This window comes from Pseudoliparis swirei, chromosome 19, assembly GCF_029220125.1.
Source record: "Pseudoliparis swirei isolate HS2019 ecotype Mariana Trench chromosome 19, NWPU_hadal_v1, whole genome shotgun sequence".
Taxonomy (NCBI): domain Eukaryota; kingdom Metazoa; phylum Chordata; class Actinopteri; order Perciformes; family Liparidae; genus Pseudoliparis; species Pseudoliparis swirei.
Window position 1 is genome coordinate 12271604 of NC_079406.1, and position 18557 is coordinate 12290160.

General features: G+C 41.8%; 4 protein-coding genes across 6 annotated transcripts; 1 reads left to right on the top strand and 3 right to left on the bottom strand.

Moving 5' to 3' along the window:
- Positions 1-1969: 1969 nt before the first annotated feature.
- Positions 1970-3221, bottom strand: LOC130210151 (uncharacterized). Its single transcript, XM_056440141.1, has 3 exons — positions 2924-3221; positions 2191-2761; positions 1970-2051 (listed from the first exon to the last, which is right to left on the bottom strand). The coding sequence occupies exons 1-3, from the start codon at positions 3219-3221 to the stop codon at positions 1970-1972; spliced, it is 951 nt and encodes a 316-aa protein (XP_056296116.1).
- A 92-nt stretch (positions 3222-3313) lies between these two features.
- On the bottom strand, positions 3314-4409 carry LOC130209597 (uncharacterized). The gene is made up of 2 exons (XM_056439350.1): positions 4215-4409; positions 3314-4023 (listed from the first exon to the last, which is right to left on the bottom strand). Exons 1-2 carry the CDS (start codon positions 4370-4372, stop codon positions 3324-3326), a joined length of 858 nt encoding a protein of 285 aa, XP_056295325.1. The 5' UTR covers positions 4373-4409; the 3' UTR covers positions 3314-3323.
- Positions 4410-4708: 299 nt separating this feature from the next.
- LOC130210152 (uncharacterized) lies at positions 4709-7019 on the bottom strand. The gene is made up of 7 exons (XM_056440142.1): positions 6857-7019; positions 6683-6754; positions 6327-6545; positions 5941-5994; positions 5713-5823; positions 5430-5504; positions 4709-5310 (listed from the first exon to the last, which is right to left on the bottom strand). Exons 5-7 carry the CDS (start codon positions 5762-5764, stop codon positions 4709-4711), a joined length of 729 nt encoding a protein of 242 aa, XP_056296117.1. The 5' UTR covers positions 5765-5823; positions 5941-5994; positions 6327-6545; positions 6683-6754; positions 6857-7019.
- Positions 7020-9911: 2892 nt separating this feature from the next.
- On the top strand, positions 9912-18532 carry LOC130209365 (septin-8-A-like). Of its 3 annotated transcripts, XR_008834590.1 has the most exons (11): positions 9912-10197; positions 11839-11953; positions 12092-12287; positions 12835-13021; positions 13109-13270; positions 13399-13495; positions 13640-13808; positions 14917-15049; positions 15174-15364; positions 16845-16918; positions 17853-18532. XR_008834590.1 is itself a non-coding variant. In XM_056438954.1 (10 exons), the coding sequence occupies exons 1-10, from the start codon at positions 10102-10104 to the stop codon at positions 16846-16848; spliced, it is 1350 nt and encodes a 449-aa protein (XP_056294929.1). In that variant the 5' UTR covers positions 9912-10101; the 3' UTR covers positions 16849-18532. The 3 variants fall into 3 exon arrangements, 2 of the variants coding, with proteins under 2 accessions (XP_056294929.1, XP_056294928.1); XM_056438954.1 differs by having other exon boundaries at positions 16845-18532; XM_056438953.1 differs by lacking the exon at positions 16845-16918 and having other exon boundaries at positions 9913-10197.
- Positions 18533-18557: the final 25 nt, after the last annotated feature.

The window sequence follows — 18557 nt, forward strand, 5'->3', positions numbered from 1 at the left end:
GATGGTAAGTGTTTTCCTTTTTTTGCATGCTTTCTCTAGGCTGTCCCTCCAGGATGTGAACAAAAACCGTTCATACATGCCACATCTTTGATTGACAGGTTGTGCTATATATTGCTATTGTTTCTCTGCGTTACCTGACAAACAAAATAGCAACTTAGAATTAAAGTAAAGGGTATTTTAAGTCTGAAAAAGCAGCAGGTAAATATACACTGAGAAGCATTAACACACTTTGTGTAAGGAAGATGACAAAGAGTTGTTGTTCCAGCCCACGGGACCAAGTCACCAGCTGCAGCGACTGTTTCCCTTGTGGCTAAAGCTTCAGTAAAAGGTTATTATTTAGTTTTGCTCCTCACGTTCCACCATCCTGAACGTCGTTCTCAATACGTGTCGTTTCTTTGTTTTTCTTTCGATCCCACAGCGAAGACTCTGCTGCCGGTCCCTCCTCAGCTGCTCGCCATCGCCCCTCAGCTTGTGAGGGAAGATCAGGAGCCCAACGTGTTGAGGCCAAGTGTGTCGTGCTCCTCGCAGGGTGTTATAGAGTGTATATTAATCATGTATTGATAACATCTGCTGTTAACAATTAGTTTTTCACATCTGTTGTTCAAACTTTGTTCCAAAGCACATGCAAAGCCAGTGTCCCACACCTCTTCTGCAGAGCCGGGGATACGAAGTGACCACACATATATATATAGTTAGAGTAATACTTTTTTATTCATTTCATTTGTTTTACATTAATTCTTTGAGAGGATTTTAATTGTGTTCATTTTAGAATTCAGCTGTGTATTTTCAATAAAATATATTAAAATCATCCCTTTGACTGTCTTCACTTTCGTGGAATTAATACATGGAAAAATAAATAATACAATATTTAGATATGATCAGCTGTATACTTAATCATGTATACAATAAACATGTGTAAAATAAACATGTTGTGCCCTAATAAAAGTACATCTGAAGCATTATATTTAAAGTTTAATATTATTTGCATTATTACTTTAGGGCTATAAATGATTCTATTTCGATTCTTTAATTTTAAGTAAGTGATGCATGCTAAACAAATAAAGAAAGTTTATTATTGAGATTAAATGTAGGTGTCTTCTCACATTTTGGATAATTTAAAAATAAAAAATACTCTTATTAAATTAGTTAAGGTGGGAATTGAAGCGCCTCTCGGCTCTCCAGCATGAAAAGTCTCCTACTGGTATACGCGGCTGGCCACAGCTGGCAAGACGTGGATAGTGGGAACTCAGTGACAGCCAATGAAATTGCAGTATTATCAACGCTGTCCAATGTCCTGAAAAGCCACGTTTGGACGCGGGTTCGAGACTCAGTTGGGCTGTTTATCAAGAAAAGTGTTTCCTACTTTGCTATTTTTGGAGTGTCACTTTATCCCAGTGGCAGACAGATTATATCAGTACTTGACTTATTTATTTATAACCTATATGTAACATATTAGTTTTCTTCTCATAAACATTTGAATTGCAATTACTTAAATTAAATATGTCTTGACTGTTCACTATAATGATTCACATATTAATGACACATGTAGACATTAGTCCATGAAATATATTTATTCACAACAGGGACAGGAAATATTGAACACACAGCCCATAGTGCAAGGTCACACAAACAATAAAAATAGTAAAACAAATATAATTTATATAATAAAAGAATGTAATTCTTAAAATAAGAAAAGATATATACATGAGAAAACACTGCCCATCTCTCTTAGTTTCTCTTGGCAACGGCCCATCTGTTTTTTTCCGTCTCATAGAAGGCAGACGCCTGGAACTCTCTCCACGTCATCTCCTTCTCCATGCCCTGGTCTCTGTACAGGGAAAGTACTTTGGCAGGACAATAAACGTACTTCCCTGCTACCCCCGGGAACCCGGTGTGAATATGAGGACTGTTTGGGCCCGGCTTCAGTCCCATCCCACAGAAGCGACACCTTGGACCAGTGTTCTGGGGTTCAGTCCTCTTCCTCTTCTGCTGGCCTCTCTCCAACACCCTTTTCTTCGTGGCAGACAGTTCCTGCTGAAAGAACTGTGTTCCTGCAAAGTCATTAAATGGCATCTTTGGGTTCGTCAGACCCTCAGCACCATAAGTTTTAAACACTTTAGTGGAGCAGTAAAAGTATCTGACGGGCCCTGCTGGTAAAAGAAGTGGATGGAGGAACCATCATTCTCATACCTGGACTTTGGCTGACCACAGGAAAGGCACGTTTTTGTCTGCTTCTTTGAAGCCACTGGTTGTTGTTGTTGCTGCTGATGCTGTTGTTGTTTTTCGATTAGATTTTGAACAATTTGCTCAATAGAGGCTTTAGTGAGGGTCTGACGAGGTGGAGGTGGGTTCACGACTGCAACAGGCATTGTTACAACCGGCACCCGGGTCGTCTCGCTGCCCTTTGTCAGAGCGTGCCAGAGTTCCTGCCGCTCTTGCAGTTTTTCGGGGCTGGTGTTTAAAGACGAGCTGGTGTTCAGTAATTTGCAGAGGTGTTTAATGTATTGTAAGATGTGGTGTTTCGTTGTTGGGTGGAGCATGCTGTTTGGGTCTGTGCAAGAGTTGTGAACTAGAGCAGCATAGTCCTGGTCCACTAGCTTGAGCATGTCCTTCATGCCACGGTGTTTATTGAGCAGGTTGTCAATAGTTGCCTTCATGGGGGCCGGCCACCGCTTGTGGTCCAACACAAACACTCCCCTGTCTTCACAGGTCCAGTGCAGCGGCAGTCGGCGAGACAGCAGCGCAGACGGCCGACATGTTTCTAAGACAAAGACAAAGGATACAATAAGTTATTCAGATCTACAGAAGGAAACCTCCTGAAAATGAATATGATTAAAATTCAGTTCCTATTAACTAAAGTCTGGTCCATTACTATGCCTGTGTGTTTGATGTTACCTGGATCTGTCGGAGGCCCGGGAGTCACGTCTGGTTTGACAGCAGCAGAATCCACAGGGCGTGGAAACTGGAACAGCTTCTGTGGTGCCATGAAGGGTGAGGATGACTGGACAGTAGGCACGCTGCTTTGAGGAGGTGGATTCAGGGCCGGGGGGGGCAGAGTCCGACTTGGTCCTGTGCTTGTCCCAGTCCACAGGAACTGGGCGGCAACCAGGCTCAACGTACTGCAGGCCAAACTTCTCTCCAGTGTCGGTGCTCGAGAGATGAAATGCTGGATACTTCATCTGTCCCAACACCCGTTCGGAGGCTGCGTTGAGCTGGGCCATCAATGCAGGATCAAAGACGGCTGGGAGGTGAACGCCCGGCTGCTTCAAGTCCACCAGGCGCTGGTAATTCCACGGCCCCCAGTCCCCTGAGCTTGAAACAGCTCAGGAAACTCGTGTTCCAGTCACCCACTGAGCCTGGTGGAAGTGATATCCCTCCTGCTGGGATGTGCCTCTGATGGGGATCCACACAGGAACTCTGGCCCCTTCACCCTGCACGTGATTCAGCTGCACTGATCCTCCGCGCCGATACAGAATCCCTCCTTCAACCACAGGATCACTCAGGCAACCTCGCAGGATGTGCACGCGCTGGATCCGCCACACCTTCAGCATAGAGGGCTTGAAGAGGGGAACGCCATTTGGATCACTGGCCAGGTGAAACTGCTGGAACACTCCCTCCACTCGCTTGACGAGCTCCTCGGGCTCTGTGATCCTGGTCCTGCAGTGCTCCCTGATGTGTGGCTTGGTTGGGTTGGCAGGCTGAATCCCACAGAAGGCATAGGCGTCTTTAAGCTGCTGCAGGTCTTCCTGATCCACCACAGAAAAGGCTGCAGACAGGAACTGAGCAAAAGAGCTATAGAGTGCATGATGCTCCGTCACACACTCACGCAGGAACCTCCTCATGCAATGGAACAAGTCCAGCTTGATGCTCAAGTTCCCATTGAAATGGGACCGCGATGCACACGTGTTCAGCAGGTTACCAGACGTGGCCTGGGCAACGATGGCATCAGTTGTTTGCCAAGAATCCCAGTTCAGATGCTCTCCTGCATGGGATTCTGCCACTTTGAATGCTGCACAGCAATCCCTGAAAGAAGAAGCACAGCCATGAATGTTACAGCAGTCGTCTGAACCGCCACTTGGAGTCCAGTGTCATGACAATAAGACGATTATTAACAGCTCAATGAATGGCATGTCTTCATTTATTTAACTGGAAATATCAAAAAGCAATATAAATTGTGTTTGAGCCATTTAAAACATATATAGATTGTAATGTACCTGTCCACCCAGTGGTATAGAGCCTTGTCGATGCCTGCTGTGCCGTAGCGCTGTGCCAGTCCCTCGTACAAGGGCTGCAGGGACTTCTCCGACTCGGACTGCACCATCACCCATGAAAGGATCATCCAGTTTTCATTCATGACTGCATACGAGGACATGCTGCCGGATGAGAAGGTGACCTTCCTTGCAATTTTGCGTGTGGTCTGAGCGAAGCCTGTCAAAGGTACCCTGCAAAAGTGTGTTGATGGCCCTCTCCTGCTGTTTGTACTCGTGCAGCAAGCAGTCAGTCAGGTAGTGAGAAGACACAACGATCCGTTCCAGCCATCTGAATCACTGTACTCGAAGGAGCCGGCTTGGTTTCCTGACGCAAGAACTGAGTGATGGTTCTTTGGTCATAGTGTCCGCCTCCCCATCCATGACATTTTGGCAGCTGAGGAGGTGGGCCAGGTGAGCACGTTCAAATTTCAGGTGCATCACCTCCATTACCTGCTTCGTCATGTCGGGGGAGTTACCGTCCGCCTGCGCTCGTCCATGACAGATTTACATATCGCCTTCTTGTAGGTCAGGTTGGCTGGCAAGAGGTTTGTGTACCTCTTTGGTAACTTCTCCAGCCACAGTGGGTTGTCAGCGTACCACTTCTTTTTGCAGACCTTGCAGCACAGCCTGGATGAGAGCAGGTAATACTGTCCAGTGAGACCAACAACCACACGAGGTCTCCCAACACCTGCAGAGGCAACTTGAGGCCGGGCACAACCTCCCATACACGGCAGAGTGTCGTTGTTCCTCATTCTCCCCATGAGGTTATCGTTTTCTGGCTTCCATATGAAAAAGGGATGGAGCTGAAAGTACTTTGGGGAAGGAAGATCGGAGATGCTGTCGATCAATTCCGGCTGGGGAGGGAAACGCCACAATGACAACATCTTCATGGGGTTCCGCACAGGAATGGATCCTGGCCAGAGACCCATAGCTTCCAGCTCCGTCTTTATCCAGATCCTCTGCTGCTGTGAACAGTTCCACTGGCTGACGTCATGGTCGTAGCCAGGAAGCTGTGGAGGAGGACCGGTGGGGACGGCTATTGGCCTGGGGAATGGCTCACCTGGTCAGATGAGAATAAAGACGTAGTAAAAGAGAAATGAGAATGATTTTAGGTGTGACTTTATTTCATCTTTTTAAAATGTACACAACTAAATAAAATAAAAGCATTAAAATACTGACTTTGCCCTCTCTGTGGAGTTGGCAGTTGACCGGGCTCTGCAGACGTCTCGGGAGAAATCAGGAGCTCCTCTGACACTGAAGAGAACATTGAACATGTTATTATTATTGTTGACAAGATGAAGCCAGAATGTAACATGACATCTACGCTGTAGTTGGTGAAACTCAGCGAGCTGCAGCAGTATCTAGTATACAACCATAACGTTTTTAAAGAATAAACAACGGCTTTGATGTACACTACATGTGTATATGTGTAGGATGCAACTAAAGGTAAAGTACTACACACCAGGAAGTGTGACAGTCGGCTCTGTTAAAGGATGACGTGCTGCTTCTGGCATCAGACACACGAGCTCCTGGGGAACGGGCTCAGGTCTCTTCACAGATGGAGATGCAGGAGCTGCAAGAGAGAAGGATCAAACAACAAGAATCAATTCATGGTTTAGAACTAAGATGAGCACAGTGGACTCAGGACAGATCATGTTTCAGTGAATGTGCACAATGTTGATCCATTTACCATCTACTGGTGGACCCTGAGCCTTGGCTGGTGCTGCCTGTGTAGCAGATGGTACTGCAACGGAAAAACCTTTGTTTGTTATTTATACTTTGACAGTACACAAAAACTGCTGTTAGTAAAGGCAGAAAGTATCTTTACTTCACCTGCTTTGTTCAGCCAAATCCAATCAATCAGACTGTTTGTAACATGATTACGTACAGAGTATATTTCATTCATACACATGTGTTCATGTTGCAATGGGTTAATATTCAGGAGCCAGTCATCACTATGTCACCTAGGCAGGGGAAGCACCTTGACTTCAAACACACAGCAAACACATGCAAGCAGGTGTTAGTATCACAGCAGGTTCTCTTCATGCACATCAGAAAAGAAAGACGGATACGTACCCTCATCAGGACCGGCGTCAATTCATAGTCACTAGGACAACAGGTGGAACACCAAAAGACAAACACGACCAGAACACGGTCGACACGAGACGAGTCATGCTTCATGTGGGATAAGAATTCATGGTCCCAGTTGTGTCGGTCGGCGGCACGGTGCTCTGGGTTAAAGACCTCTTTCTCGTCGTCTGGCAGATGAGGAGGATGACGAAGATGCAGAAACAGCTATAAAACACACACAAAACAATATCAAATATGCTGAATAGAATACAGGATTAATAGCAAATGGTCTGAACTGTAAACGATTGTGAATCTTCAGGGAGGGGAAACAAATAAATAAAAGAGAACACATGTTTACTCACAGCTCTGCACATGTTGCTTTGAAGGAGAGATGCTCAGCATCATCCTCTCCAGCTCTTCATCTTCATCCATCACTGTGATGCAAACAAACAAGTTAGAAAGAAAGAAAGAAATATCTTCTTGCATTTGTGCTTGTATGACTTGCATGTAGATCTTTGACAAGACACCAGACTCACCAATGGCTTCAGCAGGAGCATGTGAGGCGTGTGACATCACAGGTGAGGCGTGTGACATCAGAGGGGAGACAGTGGGTGGCTGCAGCTTCTTCTTCAGGTAGAGTTGTAGCTTATGCATCTTTGTGCCTGCAGTGCAGTTCTTCTTCTTCAGGATGAAGGATGCATAGCCTCTCCTGCTCTCCCAGACCTCTCGCCAGGTGCTGTAGGCACGAGTCCCAAAACCCACCAGCTGGTCATCCTCCGATGCTGCTGCTGTCACAACTGGCTTGTGTTCCTCATAGTTGAGGAGAGACTGGATTCCTCCAAACATGAGGAATAGTTGAGAAAGGACAGGAGGCTGTCCTTGTTGTGCCCGCTGCCATGAACACTCCTGCAGCTTCCTCTCTTTGCTGGTTCCTGATGAGGTAGATGGTGTATCAAATGTCATTCTCCAGAAGCCAGCGGAAGGAATGAAACAGCCATTCTCCCAGGGTAAAACACATGTCTGCTCATCTCTCCTGTTATGAAAAGAGTAGAGTATATTAGTAAGTATATTAATACGCTATAGACAGGCATTGTTTCCAAACAATATAGTTTCTGAACCTTAAGTCCTTTGTTGAGGCACACTATTTACATGTCAGTGGCAGGCAGGCAGGCAGGCTACCCCCATCTCCTGTGCCCTGAACATCTTGTGGAAAAGTACATGGAGGTGAACTCCCCCCACCCATCTCCTGTGTACATGGAGGTGAATTAACACCCCCCCCCCCACCCCCCCACAGTCATGTGACTCAAGTAACAATTAAGTGTGAAGTGTCTTATCAAGAAAGGATCTCCATTCCCTTGTGACCATCCCAAAAATACCTGCATCAGACTATGAGTATACTTTTATATATACACCGTATCACATTCTGCTGTTCTCTGTTTTAACAGTGGTGGAGAAAGTATACAGAACTTCTACTTCAGTAAAATAGAAATATTAATACCACCACATGGTGGTCCTGCATTAAAAAATAAATAAAAGTAAAAGTTACAATTACTTACTATGTTTTAATATGCTGCTGGTCGTTTAATCTATAATTACACCTTTATTAGTTGAGTGTAATACATGTGGAGCAGTTAATATACGTGATATGTTAAGTAAAACTTCATCAGTCACGTTAACCGAGGAGAAGTGCGCGTTTAGTGAAGTGACGGGAGTCAATAAGAGAAACTCCGTGACTCCCTGTTTAGAGTTTACCGTTCCTTCACAGCGTGTATGTAACGTAATATCCACAGTATTGATATGGTCATGTAACGTCATATCCACTGTATTGATATGGTCATTCCGACAGCATTATTTATTTAATGATGTCGCGTTAACTTCCCGTTTCAACAGCGCAAGAAAGTCACATACACGGAGAAACCAAACTGAAAAAACACAACCAACTTTACAGCGCGAACAAGAGACTGTCAAGACTAATTATCATTACATGTTAGTTCATTGTAATAAGTTAGAACGACTTACTGTTGGATGCAACGGTGGAGAGCTCCGTACGTGCAGTCGGTCCTTCTCACAGCAGAGACCGAATGAGACGGAGGAGGGGGAGGAGCATCACTCTGAAAACAGCGCCACTGAGCTGCGAGTGGCCAGAGATATATTACATCGGCGATTTTAGACACCGCCATAGAGAATGAATGGGAAGCTGTTTAGGGCCGTTTAGCTAAAGAATCCCCGGTCCCAACCCCCGCTGGACGCTTTCTCTTCTACATCGTCTCCTCCGGTATGTTCAGACCAGACACGACACGAGAAGGTTTCTCATTGCATTGTAGAATTTAACAATACGGCATTCGCCAGGACAGCTGCGTGTTCTCCTGCTATTATCAACATCTGCCGTAACTACGACAACAACAGACGCATTCGACCGAAGGTCGCCAGTTAACAGGGACTCAGGTTGAACCGTAACACCGGGCTGATCCTCTGTGCGCTGTCCGTGCTGCCCCCTCTGCTGTCCTCCACCAACCTGCTGCTTCCGGCGCCTCGCAAAACACAGACACGCGTTTTTTTGGGGTTCCTTGTTAAACGAGTAGCTGCTTGACAAGTGAATCAATATCACAGGCAGGCAGCAGATACAATATATGTACGTGATTAAAAAATAGCCATGTGAAAAAGTCTAATGTGATAGAATTAGAGTAGAGCTATATTTGTTTATGTGTTTATATGTCGAGTAGTTTAACAAAACAAATTTACTTTCTGCAATGCACATAACCCCTTCATTGTCACATTGTTGTCATTTAGCCTAAATAATAGTGTAATCACATTTATAATTTGTGATTTGGGGCTTTTTTTGGGAAGTTTGTTGGTTTTGCTTTTAATATACTTACACATGAATATACATAGGCTACAGCTTAAAACAAGGACAACCAAGCACATCGCTACAAGAAAATATGCATGTAGCTATATGTTAATATAATTGGGCCAGAGAATATATCAAATATATAGAGCCCCACAAAAGAGCAATGAACAACTTGACATTGTCTATAAATCAGACTGTTGCTGGAAACCATAATAAAATAGAACAGTAGTTAAATGTTGCAAATATGCTGGAATAAATATAGAATGGTTAATGTGACAGGTTACTTTATATTCATATTAAGCATCATGCAAACAACAACAACAACAACAACAACAACAACAACAACACAGCAATGATATGTGTATATAGCAAGTGGATCCCAACAATATATTGATATTATTGTGATATTCAGTGTATTTAACACTTCTGCTTTTGTATGCGGTCCAAACTGCAGTGTACATGAGCATATTCATCTTCAAAATAAATGAATACTTGTCAAATACATGTATGGTATAGGAAATACGGTATATATTAATTTAAGCTGAAAGGAAATGTATCATTTCAACCACAGATAAACTGGAGTTGCTTTGTCGCAGGTTATGCGTTGCTATGACAGCTGATGCCCGAGCTGTTGAATGTATTTGGACCCTGATGTTATTTTTTAATTTGTAAATGCTTTTTCATGTATGTGTCGTCTAGGGACACGGTGGCTTATTATTTGACTCTCACCACAGCCCAGCTGACCACTGGTGTGATAACATATCGTTTCCTTGCCGAAAGCTATAATCTGTCGCGGAAGAGAGAAGAAGATAACGTGCAGTGAGTACAATCTTTGAATAAAGACTGAACGCGTCAGCGGCTGTAGTGTCGCCCTCCAACACCGAGGGGGTGTTGCCTTCAAGCGACCACATCGAAAGCAGTGCGAGTCCGTCCATGTTTCTTGTGGAGAGCAAGTTGTGGCTAAAGGCGGATAATTCCTGCACGCAGCCACTTCTGACGATGGCGGCCAATGATGGAGACGTTTTCGCAGTAAGTATACCGATGTGCGGTCTGCGGGCCTGCAGTGACTCGTGGTGCGGTGTCGTCACAGAGGAGACGTTAAACTGGCACAGCATTCAGGTGCATGTGAGAGCGAGGTGATAGTAATGAGATGAGGTCCGCTGCGGTGTTGGGGAGGCGTGTTGTGTCTCGTGACACGGGATAATCACGGAGTTTCAGCCTCGGCTGATTCGGTAGAAACGATGCGCAGAAACAGCGCACTTCGGCATATAACTGTACAGCCTTAAAACCCCACGAAGCGGTGCATCACGATGACAGGTGTACACTTGGGATGAAGTGACAGCAGCGAGCAGTTCAACGAGACACAGCAGGCAGTGCGACACGAAGTTAAGACTATAAACATAAGTAGCAGCCTCCAAAAGTGGCAGCTAGCTCCTCAAAATTATGTATTAGCCAAACGTGTAATTCGTGGAAATGTGTTTATTAAAAAGCCATCATGGCTTACAAGACGCGCCTTGTTTAAGGGCTCTCCGTTCACAGGCTGCATTGGAAATGATGAAAGTATTTGTGAAGTTAAGGTGGTGTGTGTGTTTGTCAGTGAAGGGGAGTTATGGGTACCAGGGCAACCAGCAGCTTGGATGTCCTCCCAACCCAGTGAAACATAAAGAGCTGTGTGTGTGTGTGTGTGTGTGTGTGTGTGTGTGTGTGTGTGTGTGTGTGTGTGTGTGTGTGTGTGTGTGTGTGTGTGTGTGTGTGTGTGTGTGTGTGTGTGTGTGTGTGTGTGTGTGTGTGTGTGTGTGTGTGTGTGTGTGTGTGTGTGTGTGTGTGTGTGTGTGTGATGAACATGGGATGTATAGAAAATGTGATGGTTGGGAAATGTGTGCAGTGAGTTTAATATGGTCTTTATTAGCTTGAATCAGGTATTCAAACAAAAGTAAAAGTAGTGCTGCCAATTGTTAAACTATTTGTCAGAAAAATAACCAGCAACTATTTTGATAATCAATTAAACGTTTAGGTCATTTATAAAGCAAAGGCAACTTTTTTGGTTCCTCAAAATATTTGTTTTTCCTGTTTTTATCATTTAAAAATCTGGGTTTTGTACAATTTGTAAAGCAAAAAAAGCAAGCAGAAGAGGTAACTCTGGGCCCTTGGATATTCTTTTACATTTAATAGTCAATTATTAATCTATAACAGACACAACAATGGTGAAACTATTTATCGTAAATACGTTTCCGCTCTGAATATAATCACAAACTATTACTGTCTGCCACTTTGAACTTAGGCTGATCTAAAGCTTCATAAACAGACACAAGACACACAATGTAAAGAATGACATCTGTGCTGCATAACTCATATAATTCTCAGAGCTTTTTGTTTTATTTTCAAATTAGTGTGACTAAAGGAGGAAATTGGTTTCGGAATTGAGACAGAATCGTTTTATAGGTCGGACTATTCCGTGTGTTAAGTGGAAGAGAGAGATGACCTCATTTGCAAAGAATGCTTTTCAGCTCGAAAGCTGAATTTGGGAATGGGATCTAAAAGAAGGAGCTCTTTAACCTCGTCATTTTATAGATTGTTGTTATTGTTGTGAATATGATGACGTATTGCTGAAATGCAATGTTATTAATTTTAATTAATTCTATATCCTGCATGTTTTTCCGAATGCCCTAGCAAAAAGAAAAGCGAAACCTGGAGCTTGGAGGTCACGTGGGGTTTGACAGTCTTCCAGATCAGTTGGTCCGTAAATCCGTTGCTCCGGGGTTCTACTTCAACATCCTGTGTGTAGGTATGTGTGAACCCAGGAGGTCTTCATGATCCAAAGTTATTGCTATGACATGCAGTCTTTTGGAATTTAGAGCAATGATGCTTCACTCAGTCTTTCCCTTATCTCTGTTCACCATGTGTCTTTTTCGCTCCATTAAAGGTGAGACGGGGATCGGCAAATCAACATTAATGAACACTCTTTTCAATACGACATTTAAAAATGAGGAAGCCAGCCACTTTCATACTGAGGTACAGATGCGCCCAGAAACCGATGATCTGCAGGAGAGCAATATCAATCTTAAGTTGACCACTGTGCACACTGTAGGGTTTGGCGACCAGATCAACAGAGAAGAAAGGTACGGATTCTTGGAGATGTTTATTTGATTTTAAGTTCGACTGAATGCTTTCCAGAGAGAGAAAAAAATGACCGAAACTGTCCTGCACGATGGAAGAAAAATATACAATGTTGTTCAAATGTTGTAGAAAACATTTTAAAGGCATTTTTAGTGTTGTTTCAATCCTGATCTTTAAACATTCTGAGACATTTTTCTTGGTTAGTTCAGCACCAGCTATTCATCATTTCCACCCTTGCTCTAGTTCTGCAGCCAACACATTTACACAGTATGGACTTGAGAAAGAGATCTGGCCAGTTTCTGGCATGGGAATTGGTTGGGAAGAAAGAGAAAATGGAAATGACTGGTAGAACTAATGCAATCTCAATAGACATTTGAGTGATCCAACAGCAGGGAGTAGAACAAGCGGGCATTCGTAGTTGCAGAGTTTGTAGCCAGGATACTGACATGTCTTCAAACTACATGAAAACAAAGTACAGTTTATTGTCCATGAATGTAGGATAAACAAATTCTGCCTATGTTTTATGTCTTGTGCTGTCTCTCTGTGCAGCTACAAACCCATTCTTGAGTATATTGATACCCAGTTTGGAAGGTATCTTGAGGAGGAGCTAAAAATACAACGCTCCTTATTTAACTACCATGACACAAGAATCCACACCTGCCTATATTTCATTGCTCCCACTGGACACTCCCTGAAGTCTCTTGATCTCGTCACAATGAAGAAACTCGCCAGCAAGGTGAATACCGAATCTTTCATTGTGTATTCCAACAATTAATGTCACTTGTTCTTCTGTCTGACACCCATATTATGATTTCCTATGCAGGTAAACATCATTCCAGTTATTGCAAAGGCAGACACACTTTCCAAGAGCGAACTAGACAGATTTAAGATCAAGATCATGACTGAGTTGGTCAGTAATGGAGTACAGATTTATCAGTTCCCCACAGAGGATGAAGCTATTGCAGAGATAAACACCTCTATGAATGTGAGTCCTACATGATACAATACGTTGTGTATTTTTCAATAAAATATGCATTCTTACTTTCTCCACCACTGAATCCTGATGCCTCCAAGTCTCCAATATTGTAACACGTTTATTACTATACATTACAGACTCATCTTCCCTTTGCTGTGGTTGGGAGTTTAGAAGATGTTAAAGTGGGAAACAAAATGGTGAAAGCAAGGCTGTACCCCTGGGGATCCGTACAGGGTGAGTTGGCTGAATTGATCTTAAATGCATTGAAAAGTGCCAAACGGGAGCAAGTGTTACATCGGACGCTTGCTGCTGAACTATTGAGATATAAACATGATTCTCAATTATTATGAGCAAGTGACCATGTTTTTTTTTTCCCAGTGGAGAATGAAAACCATTGTGATTTCGTCAAGCTACGGGAAATGCTACTGCGTGTGAACATGGAGGATCTCCGGGAGCAAACACACGCTCGACACTATGAGCTCTACCGTCGCTGCAAGCTAGAAGAGATGGGCTTTAAGGACACCGACCCTGACAGCCAGTCGTTCAGGTGAATTTAGGGGTAGCAGTGATGTAATGCATCTGGACAATTTGCTTCAGTGGGACTGCAAAAAGACAGTTTTCCTATCATATAAAAAAACGCTGCATGACTTGAACAGCACAGTCAAATCTATGTTTTCTATGATTTGGAATAGGATGATGTTTCACTTTTGCTCAACCAATTGGAGCTTAATAAAAAGTGTGATGCTTTATGTGTAAATTTGGACTCCAGTTCAATTATTTAAATATCAGTATAACTAATTGATTGTAATTTTGACTCATCTGAACGGTAAAGTGCCTTCATGAATTCATCCAGAGATAAGCCACTCTCCTCTCCCTAATATACGTAGGTGAGAAGCTCCGATAACTCCAGTTCCTGTGCTCATGAATTGTTAGAAGATATGTTAGTTGTTTTACCTCAGATGGAGTTCAGGATAAGGTTGAACCAGCTATTTAGAAACCTGTTTGTTTGGAAAGTCCCTTGTAAATAGTTAGCTTAATTACTATCTATTTACTAAATCAGGTTGCGACATTCAAATTTAAGGAATATCATAGCTGGTGAAGATTTAAGTAATGTGTTAACCAGGGAACATCTGTAGTGCTGCATAGTCGAAACCAATCAATGCTTTAAACAGGAAGCCATCACCAAATGCAAAATAACCTCCAGATTAAAATAATTTTTTGACCAAGTGATATATTAAACTCGGTCGACACTCCTTGGTAAATATAGGTATGGCTTTGTTTTGTTTACATATGCCTACTTGCAAAAGTGGGATTTAGAGTTAATATAATTCATGTATTTTAGAGTGACTATCCATGCAACATAATACCTTATTTGGTTATTTACTTTAAGGTTGTTTCTCTAATGTTTTGTAATTTGAAGTAGTGTTTTTGTGATCCTGTAATTAAAAAAACTCCCAGTTTATATTCATATTGAACAGCATTTTGAGCAAGTGTCAGGTCAGATGTTGACCTCTTGTTCTCCTCAATCCCACTGGGTCATAGTTAACATGCTAGTTTTATTGCTCCAGTTATGGCTGGAGCAACCAGTTCCTGGACTAATCCTGTCCAATAAGAGATTTGACTGATCTTAACATTGCTTTTACTCTGATCTACAGTCTTCAGGACACATACGAAGCCAAGAGGAAGGAGTTCCTTGTGGATCTGCAGCTCAAGGAAGAACAAATGAGACAGATGTTTGTCAATAAAGTCAAGGAGACAGAAGCTGAGCTGAAAGAAAAAGAAAAGGAGGTGAGGATTGACATAAAATAACTACTCATTCAAAATATACCATATAGAGTCTGCCTCACATTGTGCCTTGGTTTATAACTATCATCACCATCACCATCGTCATCACCATCATCATCATCTCTAGCTTCATAAAAGGTTTGAGCAGCTCAAGCAGATGCACCAGGGGGAAAAGAAGAATCTGGAGGAGAAAAGACGAGAACTGGAGGAGGAAATGAATGCCTTCAATAGAAAAAAGGTTGCAGCTGAGATGCTGATGGGACAGACTCTCCTAGGCTGCTCACAACAACCATTCAAGAAGGACAAGGACAAGAAGAAGTAAGTTAAATCTTCTGTGTGTATTTGATTTGTAGTGAGTAACGCTCAAGTGGTTCCTTTCGTACAACATTGTAGTCAGAGCATGTGGTAAAACGACTAAATAACAACACATTTCTGCCGATTCATGAATTATTTTTTTAAATGTCACAGATATACTATATTCAAAAGCCAAGGACATGTATTCTCTATGATAGTCTTTGTAGAATTCATCGGACAGAGAGAGGAGGTGGGCCATGTGATTAATGAGATACTGTTATTTTCCCAGAAGCCATGTTGGCTCAGAAACTGATACAGAGACAGATTCAGACTGACACTGTGTGCCCCGACAGAGCGGAAAGGCTCACAGCGTGCATGACACAGCCTGATGCTTACGTCTCTGCAGGCTGACCTGCCAGACTGTTTCTCAGGCAGGGGCACTTCTGTTTACATTCGACTGGTCTCACCGATGCTCACACCATGCGCAGCCCTGATGAGACTTAGACATCCCACATGGAGCGGTAATAATTTCCGTAGGTGGAAACATTATGTGTCAGGCTCAATTATATAGACTGCAAACTTACATACACAGCTTAACGCTAAAAAAAAAGCCTAGTTCTGTCAAAGATCTTCCCTGTTAATAAGCAGTTTGTACCGCCTTTAATATCCTACCATGTGTGAACATATTAAGAGTACCAAAGGCATTAAGTCTGTTTAATGCCACAAAAGGTAGAAGATGTGATTTCAATAGGTGTTATTATACCTCTAAAATACTGTTACTAATGATCCTTCTGGCTATGCTTTATAACCCAGTTTTAAAATGGTGCTTTCGATTTGATGAGGAAAAGCTTTCAGGTGTTGAAAATACATCTGGGGAATTTAAACGTTGAAGGCAAGGCTTTGTTCAGAATACCATGATTTGTTTTTCAAATGGCAAGTGATAGGCTTGATTCATTCATCTGCTTTGGTTGATGTGGTTAAAAAAAGGGGTGGTGTGTTTGCAGGATGCAAACAAAACAGAAAGCTGATGTTCTCTTCTCTGTCTCACCAGATAGCATTAGCAACAGAAAAAAGTTGATCTGTTTGTGCAACCGTTGTTGGTGGTGAACTCATGGTTGGTTAGCTGTGCTCCAGAATGGTGTCAGTGTTGTGTGTGTTGTGTTGGATATGACCTAAAAGAGAGTTTAAATTCTTGATTTGAGTGATCAGATTGAAAATTATTAATACAAATTCAGTTTGTAATTTAAACTATGAATATGGCCTGATTTTCATTCGGAGAAATTGCTTTCCACAATTTAATTTCGATGTAAAATGTCAAAACCTGGACTTAACTCTTAACATAGCCGAAAATGTTGGTCTATGGAAAGGAAGTCGATGTTAAAAGAAGTTCCAACCAAAGTACTGTTGCATACCCATTTCATTTTTTTTTTTCATTGATTCATCATTTCTCAAATCCTTCATTTGTTCTTTTTCCCATATTCTGTCATTTCTTTTCCCCTTTCAGTTGATTTATGGATCAAACATCCAGGGAACCAGGAATGTGTCTGCGATCCGCATTGGAAGAGAGAGTGAGTGTCAGTAAGTAGTGTCCTATCTGACATTGCTTACTGACACTGTATATGTGGACCATTCACAGTGACCATGCACATATCCTAGCCTGAAACATGTGATGGCTATAAACTACTGCATATATTTATGGATTAAAAAAGTAGTTTAGCTTATTTTGTCTCTCATGCGGACTCTGCTAGAAACACAATCCATGGAGTTTTCATAACATGTAGCTAATGTTGTTTTATGCTCTTGCCATGAATGTGTCCTGCTATAGAATATGAGACTTCTAGGACTGAATTGAACTGATGACAGTGAGTTTTAACATGTGAGATTATTCACAAATGTAATGGTTTCCTGAAGGGGTTTTAAGCACTGAATTTCTATTAATGTATATATGATTATTGTTCCTTGTTTTTTAAACTGGTTGGTAGTTTTGAGATAGTAAGCAGTAGTAAGATAATTTAATTGTCTAATTCCACTCTATGCAAAGTTATAAATAAAATAATTTTAATTAATTCCCAGTGAGTCTGAAAATTAGCAAATATGTGCCATTTGTATATTCAAATAAATAATGTCAATGGAAAACGAAACACAGCATCAGTTTATGTGTTTGTCAGCTGAACCATTCTTCTTAAATGATCTCAGTTTTCCGGGACTTCGCATCACATTAGTCATTTTTAATACAACGCTTTTCATATTTCACCTGTACTTGTCATGATGTACCAAAACGGTTATCAGTCTTTTTACATAAGCATTATCCATTTAATTCAAGTTTCAGTTGTGATTTTACCTTCTCTCAGTGGAAACAAAGAGGACACATAGCGAAATGCTCATTAAATCTAATTACCATTTGCACTAAACTTGAATCTTTCCTATATTGTCACGGTTTGTCTTATGACTTTAATGAATAGAGTTGTTTGTTCAGATAAATAACACATGTTTTTTTCTCTCCTTTTCATAGCTTCTTTAGTCTTCCATCTGCGTGCTCCTTAACTTCAGGAAGGAATTTGAATTAGTAGACTTTCTACAACATCAAAAGATCACAGATTAGCAATTAAGTGTATTATTTTTACAATATGAAATAACAATTTTATAGAAATGCACTTAACATCCCTGGAAGCTATTTAGCCTGAAGTCTTCCATGAGTACTAATCTCCCTTTGAGCTTCTAAGCAGTGTAGCATGCTCTGCATGGTTCCTAACCTCATTCCCAAAAGTATTAAAAGTTTAAAACATCATTGCCAAACTCCATTTTTTAAACAAAATGTGCTACCTTCATTTATCCGCCATGTTATGCTTGTAGTTTTTGACTGATGACAATTTACACTGTGACATATACATATTATGAAGTGACATGATATTGCCGTTACATGTTGTACGGATTATACATTTTATTATCATTTATAAGCACTTTAAATCAGTCATGGTACACATGTTACCTTGTATTTAATAATCTTAAAAGGTGTCCTACCATGCAGACATATCAACCCTTATGTTGTGTAAAAAATATCGTATTTCATTCATCCTGGATGTATATAAATTCAGGATTACATTTCTTTGTCAGTAGGTCTATATGGTGAGTCTGTGTGGGAACACTTGCAGATTTGTTTATCCTGATGTAATAAAGACTTTTAAAAACGTGTCTCCTTCTCTCCATAATTGCACTG

What these genes read in the sequence shown, in the direction of transcription:
- LOC130210151 (XM_056440141.1), bottom strand. Translation starts at nt 3,221, where the DNA reads ATGGCCCAGCTCAACGCAGCCTCCGAACGGGTGTTGGGACAGATGAAG. An exon ending in CTGCTGCTGTCAAACCAGAC is followed by an intron (nt 2,762 to 2,923) that starts GTGACTCCCGGG and finishes TCTTTGTCTTAG; the next exon opens with AAACATGTCGGCCGTCTGCG. An exon ending in TGTGGTCAGCCAAAGTCCAG is followed by an intron (nt 2,052 to 2,190) that starts GTATGAGAATGA and finishes ATGACTTTGCAG; the next exon opens with GAACACAGTTCTTTCAGCAG.
- LOC130209365 (XM_056438953.1), top strand. Translation starts at nt 10,102, where the DNA reads ATGTTTCTTGTGGAGAGCAAGTTGTGGCTAAAGGCGGATAATTCCTGC. An exon ending in TGAAGAAACTCGCCAGCAAG is followed by an intron (nt 13,022 to 13,108) that starts GTGAATACCGAA and finishes TTTCCTATGCAG; the next exon opens with GTAAACATCATTCCAGTTAT. An exon ending in AAGGACAAGGACAAGAAGAA is followed by an intron (nt 15,365 to 17,852) that starts GTAAGTTAAATC and finishes TCCTTTTCATAG; the next exon opens with CTTCTTTAGTCTTCCATCTG.
- LOC130209597 (XM_056439350.1), bottom strand. Translation starts at nt 4,372, where the DNA reads ATGTCCTCGTATGCAGTCATGAATGAAAACTGGATGATCCTTTCATGG. An exon ending in CTATACCACTGGGTGGACAG is followed by an intron (nt 4,024 to 4,214) that starts GTACATTACAAT and finishes TTCTTCTTTCAG; the next exon opens with GGATTGCTGTGCAGCATTCA.
- LOC130210152 (XM_056440142.1), bottom strand. Translation starts at nt 5,764, where the DNA reads ATGCCAGAAGCAGCACGTCATCCTTTAACAGAGCCGACTGTCACACTT. An exon ending in GCCGACTGTCACACTTCCTG is followed by an intron (nt 5,505 to 5,712) that starts GTGTGTAGTACT and finishes TGTTCTCTTCAG; the next exon opens with TGTCAGAGGAGCTCCTGATT. An exon ending in AACTCCACAGAGAGGGCAAA is followed by an intron (nt 5,311 to 5,429) that starts GTCAGTATTTTA and finishes TCATCTGACCAG; the next exon opens with GTGAGCCATTCCCCAGGCCA.